This window comes from Somniosus microcephalus, chromosome 3, assembly GCF_052327205.1.
Source record: "Somniosus microcephalus isolate GS21.2 chromosome 3, FLI_Smic_1.0, whole genome shotgun sequence".
Classification (NCBI taxonomy): Eukaryota; Metazoa; Chordata; class Chondrichthyes; order Squaliformes; family Somniosidae; genus Somniosus; species Somniosus microcephalus.
Genome location: NC_140989.1, coordinates 281,144,251 through 281,165,329, shown reverse-complemented (window position 1 = coordinate 281,165,329; position 21,079 = coordinate 281,144,251). Strand labels below are relative to the sequence as shown.

Sequence of the window (21,079 nt, the reverse complement as noted above, 5' to 3'; positions counted from 1 at the left end):
AATCGCTCCAGCATTGGTGGCCATGCCTTCAGCTACCTAGGCCCTAAGCTCTGGAATTCCCTCCCTAAACCTCTCCGCCTCTCTTTCCTCCTATAAGACACCTTAAAATCTATCTCTTTGACCAAGCTTTTAGTCATCTGCCCTAAAAACTCTTTTATATGGCTCAGTGTCAAATTTTGTTTTGATAATGCTTCTGTGAAGCGCCTTGGGACACTTTATTATGTTAAAGACACAATATAATTTGTATTTTAGCTTATTTCCACATTCTTTAGATTATGTTCATGTAGAATTCCTGGCACTTACTCCTTCAGGAACAAAGGAGATCATGTGAGAGTGCTTGATAAAGCCAGTAACTGAAATAAACTGTTCTTTGTTCGTTCCCTGGGCACACTCTGAATTCAGGTAAGCGAAAACACTCTCTGGAACATAAGAGATTTAGGACTCACCTACGGGAGTAGCCTGAAACATGGAAGTCAAAAATATCTTGAGTAAAGAAATTCCCCAAAAAAACACACGTACTCAGCTCTCTCCTTAACTATTCAGAAACAAACCATAAGGAAATGTGTAAGAGTGGTTTTGCCTGTGATTTGTACCTCCCTTCCTCAGGGGGAGCACTTGGCCCCAGTTTAAATAAGGAACTCTTGGGCCTCAACACACCCTTGATCACTTTGTGACATGATCTGTTGGTACAGCAGTGTATTTTGCAACTCTTATTTGATTACCTGTGTTTGTAGCGGACAATTCATGATTTGAATCAGATTCCACATCTTCATCCCAGCTTTGTCCACGGTTCATTCTGGATAGGTATGCAATGAAAGGTATCTGAAAATGGGAAACCAGCAAGATAAGATAAGGTTTGGACTTTAGGTGTGTCTGGGTGTAATGTGGCAATTGCAAATTATTACTTATGGTTCCTTTATAAAATGCTTTACAGCTGTTGTTTGTGATTTAAGGTTGTTGTTTTGTTCCTAAAAAAAAAAAACCTTTTATAAGTAAGCACCACAGAAGGTGGATGGGAATCTCTAATAGTAGAGTGTTAGAATTCCAGGGCATTGTGGCCGAGAAAAAACAGATTCATTTGAACTACTCCACCATCACTTGGCAAGATTTTCTAGTTTTTGGGCAGGCCCCAAGATGGAACACTGTTTGACACTAGGCAGAGGAAGGTGGAAAAACTAAGCGATCTAGTCCTGCCCTGCAGGACTGCACCACACTTGGTCAGTCAAGGAGTAGTGAATTCTGCAGCTTAGACAATCTTAGTATTCCAATTGAAGGATTAAACATGGTATTTGGAGCAGGGTTTTCATCAAGAACTTTATATACTTTACTTCATTAATGGCCTTCACGGAAGGAAACCTGCCACTTCTGTTGGATCCGTGATTCTTAGAGTATGATGTTTTCCAATAACTACACGGAGGCTGTAACTTAACAATCAACAGGTGTTTACTGGAGTAGGGTAGTCTAAAGACTGGCAGTACAGAGGCATGCTCAAGGCTTACATACAGGTGTGGTCACTGCCGGTACTACAGTATACAGGAGCTGTAAAAGTAGTTCTCTCTTAAAGGTACACACACAATTCCTCCCCTTTTAGATTAGCAACCTATAATATTCAAATAACAATTAACACTTTAACATGCACATTAAACAGAAATAGTCCATTTATAGATTCAGTCTTTGGGGCGGCTTCCTGATCCTTTCTGGATAGCGCCTTTCCTGAGGTTCTTGTTCTTGGTGCGGAGGCGATTCTGGCCCCCTTTCGTTGGTTAGTTCATCAGTTTCCACTGCTACTGTTTCTGAGGTAGATGCTACCGGTATGTCGGGTTCATGCCCAGGTACGCGAGACATGGGGTTGACTCGTTCCTGTGACGCTAAGATCTGATCGACGTGGCGTCTCACAATGTTCTCCCCGACATCCACTGTGTACATTAATGGCCCCTGCCGTGTGAATATCGTTCCGGGTTGCCATTTCTCTGTTCGGTAGTCACGGGCCAAGACTGGTTGTCCTACATTGAAGCTCCTTGTCGGCTTCTCATTGATGTGCTGGAATTGTTTATCCTCAACATTTCTTCGCACATTTGGTCTGAGCAAATCCTGACGAGATCTCAACCTTCGGTTAAAGAACATCATGGCCGGGGTCTTGTTGGTAACTGCATGTGTCGCATTTCTGTAAGCTAACAGGAAATTGTCCACCTTATGCTGTAGTGGAATTTCATCATCGCACATGGCCTTTATCGCCTTTTTAAAGGTTTGTACGAACCTCTCAGCCAATCCATTTGTGGCTGGATGATACGGGGCGGATGTGTAATGCCTTACCCCATTCCTTCTCATAAATTTCCGAAACTCTTCGGACACAAACTGTGGTCCATTATCAGAGCAAATCTGCTCTGGCAAGCCGTTCCTGGCAAATATGGTGCGTAGGACTGCAATTGTTTTCTCTGTAGTGGTTGAGGACATTTTTATCACCTCAGGCCATTTCGAGTGAGCATCCACTGCTATTAAGAACATTGAGTCCATGAATGGACCAGCAAAATCAATATGCACCCGTTGCCATGGAGAGGAGGGCCACTCCCATGGGTGTAGAGGGGCATGTGGTGGTGCATTTTGGACCTTCTGGCATCCTGAGCAGCTCTTGGTTAGGTCCTCGATTTGTTGATCGATCCCCGGCCACCACACATAAGCCCTAGCAAGGCTTTTCATTTTTATCCCTCCCAGATGACCTTCGTGAAGCTCATTTAGCACTCTCTCCCTTAACCTGGGTGGAATTACCACTCGGGATCCACACATCACTGTCCCCTGGCATACTGACAGCTGTTCTCTTCTGGATGAGAATGCTGGCAACAGTGAGTCGCCATGTGTTGGCCATCCCCTCACCGTCAAATCATATACCCGAGACAGTGTCGGATCATTGCGGGTCTCCTTCTCTATATCCACGTTAGTTACTGGCAATTGTTCAATTATTGACGAATAAAATATCTCGATAGGGTCCACTGCTGGTGCTTCCTCCACAGTAGGCAGTGGCAGGCGTGATAGCCCATCAGCGTTTCCATGCTGTTTCGTGCCTTTATACTCTATTTCATATTGGTTCGCCCCTAGAAAAAGGGACCATCTTTTTAACCGTTGTGCAGTCATCACCAGAACGCCCTTCTTTGGATTAAAGATGGAGACAAGTGGTTGGTGGTCAGTCAGCAAGGTGAACTTCTGCCCATGCAGATAGTGGTTGAATTTTTTTACTCCCCATACTAGGCTGAGGGCCTCCCTGTCAATCTGGGCGTAGTTGCGCTCGGCTGAGGTTAGTGACCGAGACGCAAAGGCTACTGGCCTCTCCAACCCGTCTGGGAATTTGTGCGACACCATAGGGTGATGCATCACATGCCAACCGAATTGGTAGTGCTGGGTTGCAATGGGCCAACACCTCTTTTGATGTGATCAATTCTTTGCACTTCTGGAAAGCTCGTTTACACTCGTCATTCCACTTCCATGGTACCCCCGTTTGCAGTAGGGTGTTCAGTGGGTGTAATACTGCAGACAAATTTGGTAAGAACTTATGGTAGTAGTTCACCAGCCTGAGGAACAACCTCAGTTGTGACACATTTTCCGGTGCTGTAGCCTTGACTACTGCCTCAATCTTTTCAGGGGACTTATGTAACCCCTTGATGTGCCAAATAACTGCCCGAACCCATGAAGTTAAAGTTTAAGACTGAAGGCTTTTATTAAGTAAGAATCATGACAGAGTTCATCATCGACCGAGCCCTTGGTAGAACATACCAGAAGAGGGGCAGGGCCAGGGAGGAGCATTAGTGGTTCCCCCCGGTGGAACATTCCAGACATTACAAGTACAAGTACAAATATCAGAACACAGAGTTATTTCATCACATTCACCCCCTGCTATAGATTCAGTCTGTCAGGAGGTCTGATAAACCTCTGGAAATGACGTAACTCTTGCTGAGGCTCCTCCCGGAGTACTAACTCTGGTTCATTCGAATTCCCAGAATCATCAGTATTTTCCACACTGAGGGTTTGTGTCTCTGAAGGTCCAATACCACGATTGAAAACTCTACTCTCAGAGTCGAACTCTTTTCAAGCTCCAGCAGGTGCAAGATCTTTAATAAAGACCGTATCCTCTCGCCCATCCGAATATTGAATATACGCATACTGGGGATTAGCATGGAGGAGTTGTACTTCCTCCACCAGTGGATCAGTCTTGTGGCCTCTCACATGTCTGCGCAACAACACAGGGCCCGTGGTCGTCAACCATGTGGGTAACGATACTCCATTAGTAGCTTTTCTTGGAAAACTAAACATCCTTTCATGAGGGGTGGCATTCGTCACTGTACACAAAAGAGACCTTATGGAATGCAGCACGTCTGGCAGGACATCCTGCCAGCGAGAGGTCGGCAGGCCTCGTGACTTCAGAGACAGTACGATAGCCTTCCACACTGTCGCATTTTCTTTCTCGACCTGCCCATTACCACGAGGGTTATAGCTGGTAGTTCTACTCGTTGCAATCCCCTTTGATAGCAAAAACTGTCGTAATTCTTCGCTCATAAAGGAAGAACCCCTATCACTATGTATATAGTTAGGCATGCCGAACAAGGAAAACAGTTGTCAGAGGCATTTAATTACAACAGCACTAGTCACATCCGGACAGGGGATAACAAAAGGGAACCGAGAGTACTCGTCTATAATATTAAGAAAATAGACATTACGGTCGCTCGATGGAAGGGGACCTTTAAAATCGAGACTCAAACGCTCAAATGGTCGAGTTGCTTTAATAAGATGAGCTGGCTCGGACGGCTTATAGAAGCGGGGTTTGCATTCAGCACAAACATGACAGGTTCTGGTCATTGTCCGGACCTCCTCAATAGAGTAGGGTAGATTGTGGGACTTAATGAAGTGGTTCATTCTGGTAACCCCAGGGTGGCAAGTGCGTCGTGGAGACTTTGAAGCTTATCTGTACCTAGACTAGCACATACTCCTTGTGACAAAGCATCCGATGGCTCATTAAATACTCCAGGCCTGTACTGAATATCATAGTCATATGTTGACAGTTCTATTCGCCATCTTAAAATCTTATCATTTTTGATCTTGCCTCTCTGCTTAGTGTTGAACATAAAGGCCACAGATCACTGGTCAGTAATGAGCGTAAAACGTTGGCCAGCGAGATAATGTCTCCAATACTTGACTGCTTCAATAATTGCATGTGCCTCCTTTTCCACTGAAGAATGTTGAACTTCTGGTCCTTGCAATATACGAGAGAAGAAAGCTACTAGTCTACCAGCTTGGTTAAGAGTTGCTGCCAACGCAAAATCAGATGCATCACTTTCCACTTGAAAAGGGATCTTCTCATCCATGGCACATACCACTGCCTTCTCAATGTCCCTTTTGATATTAAGGAAAGCCTCCTGAGCTTCCGCCGATAGCGGAAAAGACGTCGACTTAATAAGAGGTCGGACTTTATCTGAGTAGCTAGCCACCCACTGGGCATAGTACGAGAAGAATCCCAGACACCTTCTTAAAGCTTTTACAGTGTGAGGTAAAGGTAATTCCTTAAGTGGGCGTAATCTTTCAGGGTCTGGCCCGATTACCCCATTCTCCACAACGCAACCAAGAATACACAAACGTGTAGTATTGAAGGTACACTTGTTTTCGTTGTAGGTCAGGTTTAACCTCTTTGCAGTCTCTAGGAACTTCGCGAGATTTTGATCATGCTCCCGTTGGTCACGCCCACAGATGGTAACATTGTCCAGGTACGGGAATGTTGCTTCCAACGCGTATTCATCCACCATACGATCCATCTCCTGTTGGAAGACAGATACCCCATTCGTCACTCCAAAGGGCACCCGAAGGAATTGGAACAGGCGCCCATTAGCTTCGAAGGCCGTATAAGGTCGGTCTTCTATTTTGATGGGGAGTTGATGGTAGGCAGACTTTAAATCAATGGTGGAGAACATGCAGTACTGAGCTATCTGGTTCACCATCTCAGAAATACGAGGCAAAGGATAGGCGTCTAATTGGGTATACAAGTTTATAGTCTGGCTATAATCGACCACAAGTCTTTTCTTCTCATTAGTTTTAACCACCACCACCTGGGCACACCACGGGCTACCACTGTGTTCGATGATTCCCTCCCGTTGAAGCCTTTCCACTTCCTCTTTTATAAATGTTTTATCTTCTGAACTATACCGTCGACTCTTAGTCGCTATAGGTCTACAATTAGGAGCAAGGTTCACAAACAAAGAAGGCGGACTTACGTTTAAAGTAGAAAGGCCGCAGACTGTGAGTGGAGGCTGAGATCCACCATACTTAAGGGTAACGCTCTCATGCTGACACTGGAAGTCCAAGCCTAATATTAAGTTCACACACAACTGAGGTAATATGAGGAGTTTAAAGTCCTTATACTCCGTATCCTTAACGGTCAATGTGACTTTACAATATCCAGTTACCTCCGAAGTAAGGGATTTGGACGCCATCACAATTTCACTTCGAGTAGGATACACCTTCAATGAACAGGAGTTAACAAGGTTGGGGTGTATAAAACTTTCAGTACTGCCACAGTCTATCAAACACCCAGTAGGACGACCATTAATCTTGATGTCCATCATAGATTTTGACAAGGAACACGGTATGGTCTGGCCAACCGTAGCCGAGGCTAGAGTAAAACGATAGGCGGCAGCAGAGAAGACCTCGGGTACAGGATTACCCTTACACACTTTACTAAAATGTCCCCGTTTCTTACATTTAAAACAGGTAGCCTCGCTGGCTGGGCAACTTTGCCTGGGGTGTTTAGATTGGCCACAAAAATAACACTTAGACCCATGGGGCACAGCCGCAACAATAGGATTAAGTGGGGGCTCCATTGGTGTTATGGATGCCTCCATACTTGGAACACACGAGGCTGAGAGAGAGATGCATGGGCTGATGCATACACTTCTGAATTCTTCTGGGCTACATCTAACGATCGAGCAGCAGCGACGACCGTTTTTAAAACTAACGAGTCGTTCTCGAGGAGTCTCTGTCTAATATAATTAGATCGGAGGCCAGATATGAAAGAATCGCGGATGGCTTCTTCCTGATACACTATGGCAGAGACAGCCTTGTAGTTGCAACCCTTAGCCAAAGCCTTAAGGTCCTGCAGGAAATCGTCCAGAGATTCCTCGGGTAATTTCCTGCGAGTAGACAGGAGATACCTGGCGTATACTTCGTTAACCGACTTAAGGTACTGGGCTTTAAGAGCTGCGAGGGCCTCTTCATATGTAGTAATATCTTCAATTATAGAGTAAGATTGATGACTTTACCAAGTTGGTTAGAAGACCCAACTTGTTAACCATCGAATTGAACGATGCGATGAAGTGTTCAAAACATCGCAGCCAATGCGTACATTTCTTCGACGCATCTGCCGAATGCGGATCGATATCCAGACGCTCTGGTTTCAAAAATCGATCCATCTTCCAAAAGTTGTTACTTAATAAAATTGATGTGCCAAATAACTGCCCGAATCCGTGAAGTTAAAGTTTAAGACTGAAGGCTTTTATTAAGTAAGAATCATGGCAGAGTTAACAGAGTTCATCATTGACCGAGCCCTTGGTAGAACATACCAGAAGAGGGGCGGGGCCAGGGAGGAGCATTAGTGGTTCCCCCCGGTGGAACATTCCAGACATTACAAGTACAAGTACAAATATCAGAACACAGAGTTATTTCATCACACCCCTCTTCATCAATAACATGACCACAATACGAGATCTGCTTCTGGAAAAACTCGCACTTGTGGCGATTAGCTCGTAGCCCATATTCCTTTAATCTAGTGAGCACCTTCTCCAGGTTGGCGAGGCGATCACTGTCATTTTTGCCCGTGACCAGAATGTCGTCCAAATAACGCTGGGTCCCTGGAATCCCTTGCAGGACTTGATCCATCGCCCTTTGCCAAATAGCCGGAGCCGATGCTACCCCGAACACCAGCCGGTTGTATTGGTAGAGACCTTTATGAGTGTTGATCGTGAGGTATTGTTGAGGCTTCATCTACCTCCATTTGCAAGTACGCCTGGGCTAGATCAATTTTGGTGACGCGTTTACCTCCAGATAGCGAGGTGAAAATATCCTCAATCCGTGGAAGTGGATATTGTACCGTGTGAAGGACTGGGTTCACGGTCACCTTAAAATCCCCACAGGTGCGGACCTTCTTTGGTTCCCCAGGCATTTTACTCAACGACCTCTTCATTACAGGAATGATGGGTGTAGCCCACTCGCTCCAGTCTACTTTGGACAGTACTCCTGAACGTTCCAACCCTTCCAGCTCTGCTTCGACGGCTGGTCGGATCGCATAAGGCACTGGTCTGACCTTAAGAAACTTTGGGCTTGCATTTTCCTCTATTTTAATCGTTGCTGTTATGCCTTTTAGTGTTCCGAGTCCCTCCTGGAACACTTCTTTTGCGTCAGTTAGCATTTTTGACAGTCGTCCAGGTGTGACGTCGTCATCCTTTTTGGCCTCAACCTTCAGTGCCTGTATGGAATGCCAATCTAATTGTATCTTCCGGATCCATTCACGCCCTAGTAGTGGTGGTCCTCCATCTGGCAATACATATAGGTCCATTTTAGGTATTTCCTGGCCTTTGTATATCACTTTCACCCTTATTTTTCCTTTGGGGTAGACTTTTTGCCCCGTGTACGTCTTCAAGACAGTCTCTGTAGCTTTCAAGGGTATATGTGGAAATAGCCGCTTGTAGTCCCTTTGGTTTATGACTGTTAGGGCTGATCCTGTGTCCAATTCCATTTTCACTTGGACTCCGTCTATCTTGAGTGTGACCCAGATAGTCTGGTGATCCTCCATTTTGGTTACCTTATGTAGTTTCAGACAACCCAGCTCCTTGCTTCCGGAGTCTGTATCACTTTTCTGTTCGTCTGAACTACTGTCCATCACCTTATGTACCTTTTTGTACTTCTCCTGTGGAGATTTCTTGCTGTTGGTTTTCTTCCCTGACCTGCAGACTCTTGCTATGTGTCCTGCTTTTCCACACTGTCTGCACACTTGGTCCTTGAACCAACAATCCTTCTGGTCGTGTGTTGTTCTGCCGCAGCGATAACACTTCCCTGCTCCATATGACATTTCATTGGTGCCATATTCTTGCGGACTCCATTGTATCTATGCAGCGCCCCTTGCGGCTGCTTCATGTGATACTGCCATGCTGAAAGCCTTGTCCAGCGTAAGATCCTTTTCTGATAGAAGCCGTTTCTGGGTTCCTTCACTTTGAAGCCCACACACGAACTTATCCCTTAACGTATCTGCTAGTCCCACTCCAAACTGGCAGTGTTTCGATAGTTTGCGCAGTTCCGTTAAGTACACAGCATTACTTTTGTCTTTATGCTGGTTCCTTTTGTGGAACTTAAATCTTTCTGCTATCAGCAGCGGTGTGGGGTTTAAGTGGTCCTGTAGGATTTCTACTATGCTTTTGAAATTCTTATCCACGGGCTTCTCTGGGGTTATTAGGTTTCGCAGTAAGCCATAAGTTTTTGCACCCATGGAATTTAACAAAACCAGTGCTTTCCTTGCATCTGGCACTTCATTCGCCCTGCAGTACACCTCCATGCGTTCCACATATGTCGCCCAATGTTCGACTTCATTGTCGAACGCAGAGATACTGCCACTCTTCGGCATCCCTGGGTGTGATTTAACTGTCAAAAATGGCGTCTCCCGCGCTCTCCCTTCTTCTCCGCTGGCACAAAATGGTGTCTCCCGCGCTTTCCTTTCTTCCCGCGCTCGCCCTTCTTCTCTGCTGCGGCTTCTAAAAATGGCGTCCCCCGTGCTCTCCCTTCTTCTCTGCGGCTCCTGTTCAGCCCCTGAGCCCTGGCTGTGCTCTGCGCGTTCTCCTGTGTGCCTTTCCCGTTTCCGCTGCTCGGTCCTGAACCCGGCTGCTGCTTTACCCGCTCTCTCTCTGTTTTGTTTTTCCTTGACGCCGCTCGGTTTTCAACCCCCAGCTGCGCCCTGTGCGCTTCACCCTCTCTCTTACCCTGTTGACGCTGCTCGGCTTTTTCTCTGCTGTCGGTCGGCTCCAGCCGCCGCTGTCCGGGAAGGGTCTGCGCTGTACCTGTTGCCAGTCTGTTGCTGGATCGTCATGGCTGGGGAACCAAGCCCGGCTCTCAACAGCCTCCCCTGCGATGTTCACTCTCTGCCGGACGACTGGGCGGTTGGTCGTGGTCGACGCCCGTGCTTCTGGCCTCGACTTTCTTCCAGCACCCTCCCGGAGCGAATCCTTGAAGGGAAATGCAGAGTTGCAGGTAGATTCGAATCGACCTCGTCGCCACTGTTGGATCCGTGATTCTTAGAGTATGATGTTTTCCAATAACTACACGGAGGCTGTAACTTAACAATCAACAGGTGTTTACTGGAGTAGGGTAGTCTCAAGACTGGCTGTATAGAGGCATGCTCAAGGCTTATATACAGGTGTGGTCACTGTCGGTACTACAGTATACAGGAGCTGTAAAAGTAGTTCTCTCTTAAAGGTACATACACTACAACTTCTATCAGGTCTGGTCTACACATGGCTCTAGCCCCACACTATATGGTTGATTCTCCATGTCCTCTGACATGGCCAGCAAGCCATTCAGTTGTACAAGCAATCACTATGAATTCAAGGAGATGGCACACTACCATCACCTCAGCACAACTAGGTACCGGCAATAAATGTGGTAGTCAGTAATTCCCACATCCTGAGAATTATTTTTTTTTTTTAAATGAAAAGAGTCTTGATTGCAACACAGGGAGCAGGAAAAGCATGTAAGACAACATATTTGGAGCTTAGGACAAACAAGAGATTAACGTTTAGAAGAGTGATGACCTTAGTAGGACTAATAAAACAAACTACCAGCTTAGCTTTGAGAGGTGGAAAGTATTTGGCCCTCTTGTGGTCACTGATAAGCACAGCAAACATTTACAATATACTGACATAGAATTACATAGAAATTACAGCACAGAAACAGGCCAATCGGCCCAAATGGTCCATTTATGCTCCACATGCGCCTCCTCCCACCCTACTTCATCTAACTCGATCAGCATAACCACCTATTGCTTTCTCCCTCAGATGTTTATCTAGATTTCCCTTAAATACATCTACGCTATTTGCCACAACTACTCCTTGTGGTAGTGAGTTCCACAGTCTATCCAATCTCTGGGTAAAGAAGTGTCTCCTGAATTCCCTATTCGATTTATTAGTGACTATCATTTATTTGACCTCCAATTTTGGATTGGCATACAAGTGGAAACGTTTTCTCCATGTCTATCCTATCAAACCACTTCATAATTTTAAAGACCTCTATTGGCTCACTCCTCAGCCTTCTCTTTTCCAGAGAAAAGAGCCCCAGCCTTTATTGATGGCTCAGTTAGTAAGTGCCCTGTCCAGAGTAACATTGAGCCATATAGTCAGGGACGTTCCAGTTTCAATCCTTGCTCTGTACAGGTGCTATAATTCAGCAGAACCCTATCTGATTTCCTCCCAACCCCAATCCATTGCCAAGCCAGGATTCCCACTCCTTATCACTATCCAGTAATTCCTGCTGGAAAGTTCACTCGCGGTGAGGTCAGAGTTGGCCTCAGCTGTGAAGCCCTCCATGGGCAAACACTCTAGTGACACTCGCTGTCTTATCTCATAGAATGGCCACTTGGGCAAGGTACCAGAGGTACTACCCGAACCCAAGTCAACGGATGCATGAGAGTAGGAGAGGGAAAATAACTTTCTACTTGCTTTGCATTTGCCTGCAATTGACACACCATAAAATCTGACGTATACATCGCTCCCACATTTAAGCAAAAAGCCTTAAACGTTGCATTGCTTTATTTCATCGATGTAATACATGAATATGCAACTTGCATCACAACATAATGGCCCAGTAATTCCGGGCACAACGCGTGAGTACGGATGGGGTACTCACGCGTGTGCCCGGAGGAATTGCCAGTTTTCAGCATGCACAGCGCATGCGCTGAAAACCGACATTTCCTGTCCTCTGACCCAAGGGGTTAAGAGGCAGAGCGCGCGCGACTGCACAGGCAGCGCGTGCACAGTGAAATTCCTTTTTTTTTCCAGAGTTGCGCGCGTGTAAAGGCCTCCGGTCTTTACGTGTGGAAAAACAAGACGTAAGTATTTAGTTTTTGAGGTAAGTGGGCTTTTAGTACAATGTAGAAATTTATTTTCCACAGGTTTGTTATTTTTAAAGAATTTACAGGATGGTAAGTTTAGTTTTAGACCCTATTTTTTAAAAATTTATTTTTTTCAAAAAGTTGATTAATTGTTTAAAACATTTTAAAAAACTTATTTATAGTTACTATAATCAGTGGGATGTTTTTTAAAATTTTATTTAAAGTTAAAGTAGTGTTTTGGCAGCCCATACTTTTCATGAGTTTGACAGCTCTTACTGTCAAACTCATGAATGAGTTTCCCCTCCCCTGATTGGCTGCACAGTGCTCACATGATCCCAGCCGGCACATCGCACTAACTACGCCGCTGGATCAGGTAAGCACAGTGCGCCGACATCTAAACTGGGCCAGTGACAGGAAATGCGAGCAGGCCCGGGCTTCAGATGTCGGCGCGCAGGGTGAGTGCACATCGGGGGCTTGCACGCACGGCAAGCCCCCGATCCTAATTTCAGGGCCAATAAGTGAACATACTATACACTGAAGTGAACATACAATACACTGATACAATAGCAAAATACTGTGGATGCTGGAAATCAGAAACAACAACAGAAAACGCTGGAAAAACTCAACAGGCCAGGCAGCATCCGTGGAGAGAGAAACAGGGTTTTGGCCCAGTAATTCCTGTCACAACGCGTGAGTACGGACGGGGTACTCACGCGTGTGCCAGGAGGAATTGCTGGTTTTCAGCATGCACAGCGCATGCGCTGAAAACCGGCATTTCCTGCCCTCTGACCCAAGGGGTTAAGAGGCTGAACGCATGCACGGTATTGGGCAGCGCGTGCGACTTGGATTTCCTGTATTTTTACGGATTTGCGCATGTGTAAAGGGCTCCGGTTTTTACGCATTGAAAAACCACACGTAAGTACTTAGTTTTACAGGTAAGTGGTCTTTTAGTACAATTTAGAATTTTTTTTTCCACAGGTTTATTATTTTTAAAGAATCTACAGTAAGGTAAGTTTAGTTTTAGACCCTATTTTTAAAAAATTTATTTTTTTCAAAAATTTGATTAATTGTTTAAAATAGTTTTTTAAAGTTATTCATAGTTAATTTAATTATTGGGATGCTTTTTAAAATTTTATTTAAAGTTTAAGTAGTGTTTTGGGGTGCCGTACTTTTCATGAGTTTGACAGTCTTTCCTATCAAACTTATGAATGAAGTTTCCCCTCCCCTGATTGGCTGAACAGTGCTCACCTGATCCCAGCCGGCACATCGCACTAAGTACGCCACTGGGTCAGGTTAGCACAGCGCGTCGAGATCAGAACCGGGCCACTTACAGGAAATCCACTGCGGGCCAGGTTTCAGATGTCGGCACGCCAGGTAAGTGCACATCGGGGGCTTGCACGCGCGGCAAGCTCCCGACACCAAGTTCTGGGCCGTTCAGGTCGAAGACCTTTTGTCAGAACTGGAAAAAAGCAGGAAATGGAAAGCAAGTTTAGGGGCTGGGAAAAGGGGGAGGGGATGAAAGAACAAAAGGGAAGGTCAGTGATAGGATAGAAAGCAGGAGAGATTAAGAGACGTTGTGTGGGGTTTCTGTGATTCTGTGAGAGATATTAAGAGATATTCAAGGCAAGAGGAGGTGGTAATGGGACAGGTTAAGGAACAAAGGATGGCTCTAGATGAAGTGTGAATTGCGCTGGCAGAATGAAGGACAGCTGCCATGTGGGAGGTAAGAAAAAAGGCCAAACAAAAAGTGTGGCTAAAAAAAAAAGAAAATATATATGTGATAGGGGCCGAGGTTCCTCAAGGAACAGCACCTCATCTTTCGATTAGGCACTCTACAGCCCTCTGGACTCAACATAGAGTTCCACAATTTCAGATCATAACCTCGGCCCCTATCACATATCTATTTTTTCTTTTTTTTAATCCACACTTTGGCCTTTTTTTCTTGCCTCCCACATGGCAGCTGTCCTTCATTCTGCCAGTGCAATTCACACTTCATCTGGAGCCATCCTTTGTTCCTTAACCTGTCCCATTACCATCTCCTCTTGCCTTGAATATCTCTTAATGTCTCTCAACGTCTCTTAATCTCTCCTGCTTTCTATCCTATCACTGACCTTCCCTTTTGTTCTTTCATCCCCTCTTCCTTTTCCCAGCCCCTAAACTTGCTTTCCATTTCCTGCTTTTTTCCAGTTCTGACGAAAGGTCTTCGACCTGAAACGTTAACTCAGTTTCTCTCTCCACGGATGCTGCTGGCCTGCTGAGTTTTTCCAGCGTTTTCTGTTGTTATATACAATACACTGAAGCCAGTGCACATTGAGCATGGGAGTAAACGATGGTGTGGTTTCATCTGTGTTGCTGCTGACTGACAGGCTGTACTATCTTAAGGTTATGATAGTAAATATTGTAACTCATACAATGGGTCAGGATAAGTGTTTTTTTGTAAGTGTACAAATACCAGGGGAAGCTTACAACCTGCAAAATCAATGTACTGTACAGATGTCCTTGAAATTAACTGGTTTAACTAATACATGGTGGTTGGGAGTGATTCCGATAATGTATTCCATGGATTACCATGGAAACTTGTGATTGAGTTATGGTCTACTTACAAACATTTTTTAATTCCTCCCCCCCTCTTTATTTAAATGACGTAGTATCATTATTTCTGGGCTGCAGATGTTCAGTGTTGGGGCTGCTATCTTGACAGTGCAGAATCGTCTTGTCATAGCTATTTGCGTCGACACTGGGGGATTATTTAACAATGATGATTCAAAATAACTAAATTCAGGGTCAATTATATTCCATATATAAGTGGGAACCTAAGATGGCATGTTACTTAATACCTTTGCTATTGTCAGGCTCAAGCAGAATCTTACACTATTGGGACAGATTATTTTCTGGTATTGGATCAGCAGTAAGTAAGCTGGAAAATTACTTGTTGACATCAGGAACCTTATAAGTCAGTTCATCCAGTTATCCATTATCCTAGTATAGGGACAAATACACTTATTCTTGTCAGGTTGTCTTCCTCACTGCTGACCGAATGTGTGCCAGTCCAAATTTATTTTTAGGTACAAAGCTTATCAGGATTTTGCATGGCATGGGCTTCAGAGCTATAGTCTCACTAAATGCCACTAGCAGCTGACAGTCATGCCATCTGCAGTATTGATGCCCTTATATGCTATGCCATACTGCTACAATGTGGGCTCATCCTGTGAATTCCGTGAGTTCACAATCTGGGCCAGACTGTTAAAGAGGTCACTCATACTGCCAGTGCATGACGAGATCATAATCTCTGCCAGTCTGTTAAAGGGCTCAGTTTATACCTCTACCTTTGCATTGCTTCAAAGCGGTTTTGGGCACACATTGATGTGAAACTAGCACTATTACTCATAAATCTTTTTCTTGATCATCTCAGTGCAAGAGGCAGTCAGGGGTATATCTCTGGTCTGCTAACATCATACTCTATAATCCCAGCTTGAGACGGGTTAGAAAACATGCAAAAACTAGCAGAGGTTGTTAGAGCATGGAATCCTTTAGCTCGTGATTATTAAGACAGACTATAACTTCATTTAAAGATGAATTGGATAAGTATTTGAAAATGAGGCAGGAAAAGGAATTGGGCAGATCCAACTGACGAGCTAGCACTGGCACTAGTCTTCTGTGCTGTTACTTCTACGATTTAGGTTTGAGATCCACAAATAACACTGGCCTCAGGATGCGGTCTAGCTTTTTATGCTCAATCATTTAAAAAAAAAAAAAAATGTAATTCACTGGCACATTTCACTATGCAGCTCAGCCGCACATTTTACAAAAATAAAACTTTGTTGTACTTGTGTGTGGCAGCAGTCCACTGTTGTGAAGTCTTATTCACAAATCATTAAATTACAATTCAGATATAAAGTTTATTAATAGACTCATCAGATGTATTTATCAATGAACTAATGCCACCAAAGACATCATAGCTATCACAAATAAAATGTAAATTAACATGTAATGTAATGTCACCGTTCCTGTCACAAAAGTGCAAATCGCACTGCTTGTTCAAGATATATCTATGATGTCAGCAAACAATAATTTGAATTTATAATAATTTAAAGAAAACATTTCTGAGTATGTAATATGGCTTCACATTCAGGGAAAAGAAAGGGAAGATAATGTCAATGAAAAGTGTTTTTAGGAGTCTTTTGAAAGCAGGGGGGGAGACAGCAAGATGGGGTGGCTTTGAGAGCAGGCTTCAGAGGGCGGGTGAGTCATGATGGCGGAGAGAAGAGCGAACAAGTACTAATCCAGTAGCACAGCAGATTGTGCGTAGGGACTTCGAGCTGGAAAAGGTATTAGTGGTGGGAGAGATGCAGGGGGCAGAAGCAGACAATGTTTTACTGGTGGAAGAAAGTGATCTGGGCAATAGACCAGATGTGGAGTGAAAAGCTCAGCTCAGGGGTTGCTTTGTCCTGGATGGTGTCGAGCTTCTTGGGTGTTGTTGGAGCTGCACTCATCCAGGCAAGTGAAGAGTATTCCATCACTCTCCTTACTTGTGCCTTGTAGATGGTGGAAAGGCTTTGGGGAGTCAGGCGATGAGACACTTGCCGCAGAATACCTAGCTTCTGACCTGCTCTTGTTGCCACAGTATTTATGTGGCTGGTCCAGTTAAGTTTCTGGTCAATGGTGATCCCCAGGATGTTGATGGTGGGGGATTCGGTGATGGTAATGCCATTGAATGTCAAGGGGAGGTGGTTAGACTCTCGCTTGTTGGAGATAGTCATTGCCTGGCACTTCTGTGGCGTGAATGTTACCTGCCACTTATCGGCCCAAGCCTGAACATTGTCCAGGTCTTGTTGCATGTGGGCATGGACTGCTTCATTATCTGAGGAGTTGTGAATGGCGCTGAACACTGTGCAATCATCAGCGAACATCCCCATTTCTGACCTTATGTTGGAGGGAAGGTCATTGATGAAGCAGCTGAAGATGGTTGTGCTGAGGGAGTTTAACATCCAGTTAAAGTCAAAATTTTAACACCAAATCTATCCTGATGCAATGTTACAAAGTTTGTTGTTAAACCTTCTCTGGTGACAGGCTTGAGAGGTGATCTGATGCGCAATTATTGAATATACAAACTGTGATTGATTCAGTTTGATTTTGATTAACTGTTTCTTCTTTGAATTTGAGTTTCCAAAATCTCTGAAGTTCTAGTAACATTAATCTGGGATGTAAAAATACCTGTTCTGATCAAGAGCAGTTTGAAAATCCTATGAGAAAGGAGGTTCTTGAAAGGTCAGAAGTAACCAGCGATAGTTTAAAATGCATTGACAGTGAAATTCCTGGAAGTTAAGAGAGACACTGTGCCTACTTAAAAGTCAACATTAGATTTGTTTTTGATTTTCAACCTGTAAATATATAACTAATATATCACTGTTAGATTATATGGTTGTTTATTTGTGTAATACATTCACTTCATATTTTAAACTTTTAAATGAGGTTTGTTGTTGTACCAGTTTCAAAGACTAAAGTGAAATCTTCTGGAGACATAAAATAGTCAAATACCTCAAAACAATGACCATTCAGGGCTTGCTGTCTGTTTAACCTGGCACATTACCAAAAACTTACCTAGATCTCAAGGTAAGGACAGACACTTTGAAGGTATGGTAAGTTAGGATGCACCCACGAGATTGAGCTAAAATTCGAGAGCCAAAATTATCTAGGATGAAGTGGTTAGAAAAGACCCAAAAACATAATACAGGTAGTGACTTTGAGCAGTGCAGTTTCAATGCTGTGGGTGGGATGAAAACTGAATTGGAGGGACTCAAAAATAGATTGGTGGGAGGAATGGGTGCATATTTGGGTGGCAATGACTTGTTTAAGGACTTTGGAGAGAGAGGGTATGTTAAAGATAGACTTGTGGTTGAGTAAAGAAAGTCATGGATTTATATATAACCTTTTCACAACTGTAAGAAATGTTTCAGTGCTTCACAATGAGATACAGTGACTGATGTTATGCAGGTAAACACGGCGTAATGTCCAGTTGATCTGTTTTTGGTGATGTTGATTGAGGGAAGTCTGTTGACAAGAAATTCCTGCTTCCCTTCTACTAATGCCGTGAGATCTTTAATGTGTACCAGAACTACTGAAGAATGTGGGCACTTAGATTATATTCTCTAATATAAAAAGGTGATAATTTTGAAAGGGTGAAGACTGTACTGGGGGCTAGAGAGAAGTGGAGAGGTGGGAAATATGGGCACAGGAACTGGGTTAGGAGCACATAGTGGGATTCATGGAGAAGATGAGCTTGAGAGCTAGGGGTGGAAGATGGGTGAGACACTTCAGTGTGCAGAATGAATCAGAAGGAACTAAGAATGAGGAGTGGAGTAGACGACTGGGAGAGACATTGGAATTTTGGACACCAGGAAGGTCTGTGAGTTCCTCAAATTTAGTATCAGAGCTGAGTATGGAGAAAGGTAGAGTTTCAGATTTCCATTACCTTTTGTGTGAAAAAATCTTTCTGATTGCACTTCTAACTGGCTTAGCTCTAATTTTAAGATTATCCCCCTTGTTCTGGTTTCTTCCACCAGAGGAAATAATTTCTGTATCTAACATTTGGAATCAATTATCCTTTTCAACACCTTGATTATATCACCCCTCAACCTTCTAAACTCAAAAGAATGCAATGCAAGCTTATGCAACCTGTCCTCATAATTTAACCCTTTTAGGCCTGGTATAATTCTGGTGAATCTGCACGGTACCACCTCCAAGGCCAGTATATCTTTCCTGAGGTGCGGTTCCCAAAATTGAACACAGAATTCCAGCAGGGGTCTTGACCAAGGTTCTGTACAACTGAAGCATCACTTCTTCACTTTTTTTATTTCAACCCCTTTGAGATAAAGGCCAACATTCGATTAACCTTTTAGATTACTTTTGTACCTGCCTTCTAGATTTTAGTGATTTGTGTACTTGGACACCTAAATCCCTTTGCTCCTCCACACTCCTGTTGAGGACATTTTCCGATTTGTCTTTCTCGGATCCACAGTGGATGACCTTCACCTCCCCACATTGAACTCCATCTGCTGTAGTTTTGGCCACTCACGTAAACTGTTTGTATCCCCTTGTAACTTTCAGCTCCCATCCATACAACTTACTATGCTTTCTAACTCAGTGCCATCTGCAAACTTGGATATAACTTGTATAAAAGAGGAATGCTTCCTGCCATCTGTTCTAAATGTACTTTTCACAACCCTGAACCTGTGCGCTCTCGTCCTGCAGTCCTGGCGTATCTGGAAGTATTGTTCTAGGTTTATTAAACAATATGGCCTAGAAATTCAGTGGGCTGCGCCACCCGTTAGCACCCTAAGAGGGCACTTAGTGGGTTGTATGCCACTGGCCATGCCTCCCGCTAAATTTAGCGGGACGCTAATGGCAGCGCTAGCCGTTAGTGCTGCGCCGCTACCGATGACGTCATCGATGTGCGCAGCGCCTCGCTACTGCCCCGATCGCGAAATTTAGTAGCGCCCCCTGCTGTAACGCCGGTCGCAATTTGCGACCAGTTCAGGGGGCCTACCCGCGGCGGTAGAGGCGCTCGGCGGCCATTTTTTTTGCTGGCCACCTGCCAGCACACCTCTGCGCCACCGTCCCCGGCCTCCTGAGCACCCCCCCCCCCCCGCGGAGTGCTGGCTGTGTGTGTCCCAAGAGCCCGGCACTACTTCTCGGTGCCGGGCTCTTTTGCCGGCACTTGTGCTCTTCTAGGCCTATATCTCTTATAAGTCCACTAAATGAAATGTCTGAGGCTGAAAAGACCTAATTTATGAAGAAATGCCTCAAACGTTTTCCTTTCTTAATGTGGGTACATATATTTTTTGGCTATTTTAATATATTTTAGAAATCTATTAATGACCAAATCTGTTCAGAAAATTTAAGGTAATTTTAACCCTCAGCAAGTATTCCAAGGACATTAGGGAAAGCAGTACATTGTGGGAATGGGATTACACATGACTACACGCAGCACATGTCCAGCGATTTGTGGTTTAACGAGAAGAGACACCGCAACGTCACTTGTATAAGGATTTGAAATTGATCAGTCTGATTGGAGAATGCTGTAAACTAAGCTGCACCTATTGACGTATGCACCTGTCAGATGTATTAAAGTGTATGTAGGTTGATGAGGTATTAATGGATTAGCAGAATATCCAATTTATTCATTGTGCGGTCACAGAAACAAGCTGATATGACACTAGTCCCCCGGTGACGCCTGTCTCTCCATGCATCCATTTTGTGTGTGCTTGTGTGTAACTCTTTCTCTCCTCTCTCGTTCTTTTCTTTTTTTTACTTTTCTCTCACCTCCCTCTTCTTTTCTCCTGCTCTTTTCTCCCTTTTTACTCTCATTCGTCTTTTGTTATTTGTTTTTAATCTCGCTTTTCTTCTCCTCTTCTTTTGTCATTCCTCTTGTTTTCTTTTTATTCTTCTCTATATCTTTCTCCTCTTCTCTTTTTACTCCTTTGCTCTCCTGTTTTCTCTCTCTCTCTCTCAGGTTTTCTCTCTCTCTTGCTCCGGATTTCTCTCTGTTGTTTTCTCTCACTCCTGTTTTCTCTCTATATACTGTTGTCTCTCTTTTGCTCATGTCCTTTATCTCTTTTTCCTCTCTCTGTTTGTTTCTTTTTCACTTTTCTCTTTCCTTTCACTTCCCTTTCTTGAGTGTTGTCTTTTTCCTCACACTCTCCTCCATCCTTTCCCCGTTGTCTCTGTCTTCTCCCCCTCACTCATTCACTATTATACTCTTGCATTTTCTGTACTTCAATGACAAAAGTTCCATTTTTTTCAGTTCCTTGCTCATATATTTCTAATCATGCCTATTTCCTGTTGCTATTGTTGATTTAAAAAATAACCTATCAGCTCTAACCCGTACATGCCCACCTAATCTATTGTTCTCACTTTGACTGTTGCTGCTGCTTCTGTTGTCACTACAGCAACTAC

General features: G+C 44.2%; 2 protein-coding genes across 10 annotated transcripts in view; one reads left to right on the top strand and one right to left on the bottom strand.

Moving 5' to 3' along the window:
* The window catches only part of LOC147122003 (protein odr-4 homolog), a 440,279-nt gene that overhangs the window by 219,271 nt on the left and 199,929 nt on the right, over nt 1-21,079 (top strand). The window lies entirely within an intron of this gene.
* Nucleotides 1-21,079, bottom strand: part of LOC147122004 (phosducin-like) — a 54,226-nt gene that overhangs the window by 12,037 nt on the left and 21,110 nt on the right. For all 3 annotated transcript variants that reach the window (XM_085982631.1, XM_085982630.1, XM_085982629.1), the window contains one exon: nt 723-822. In XM_085982631.1, the coding sequence (XP_085838757.1) occupies nt 723-795 (73 nt within the window). In that variant the 5' untranslated portion in view covers nt 796-822. The remainder of the gene's footprint in view (nt 1-722; nt 823-21,079) is intronic.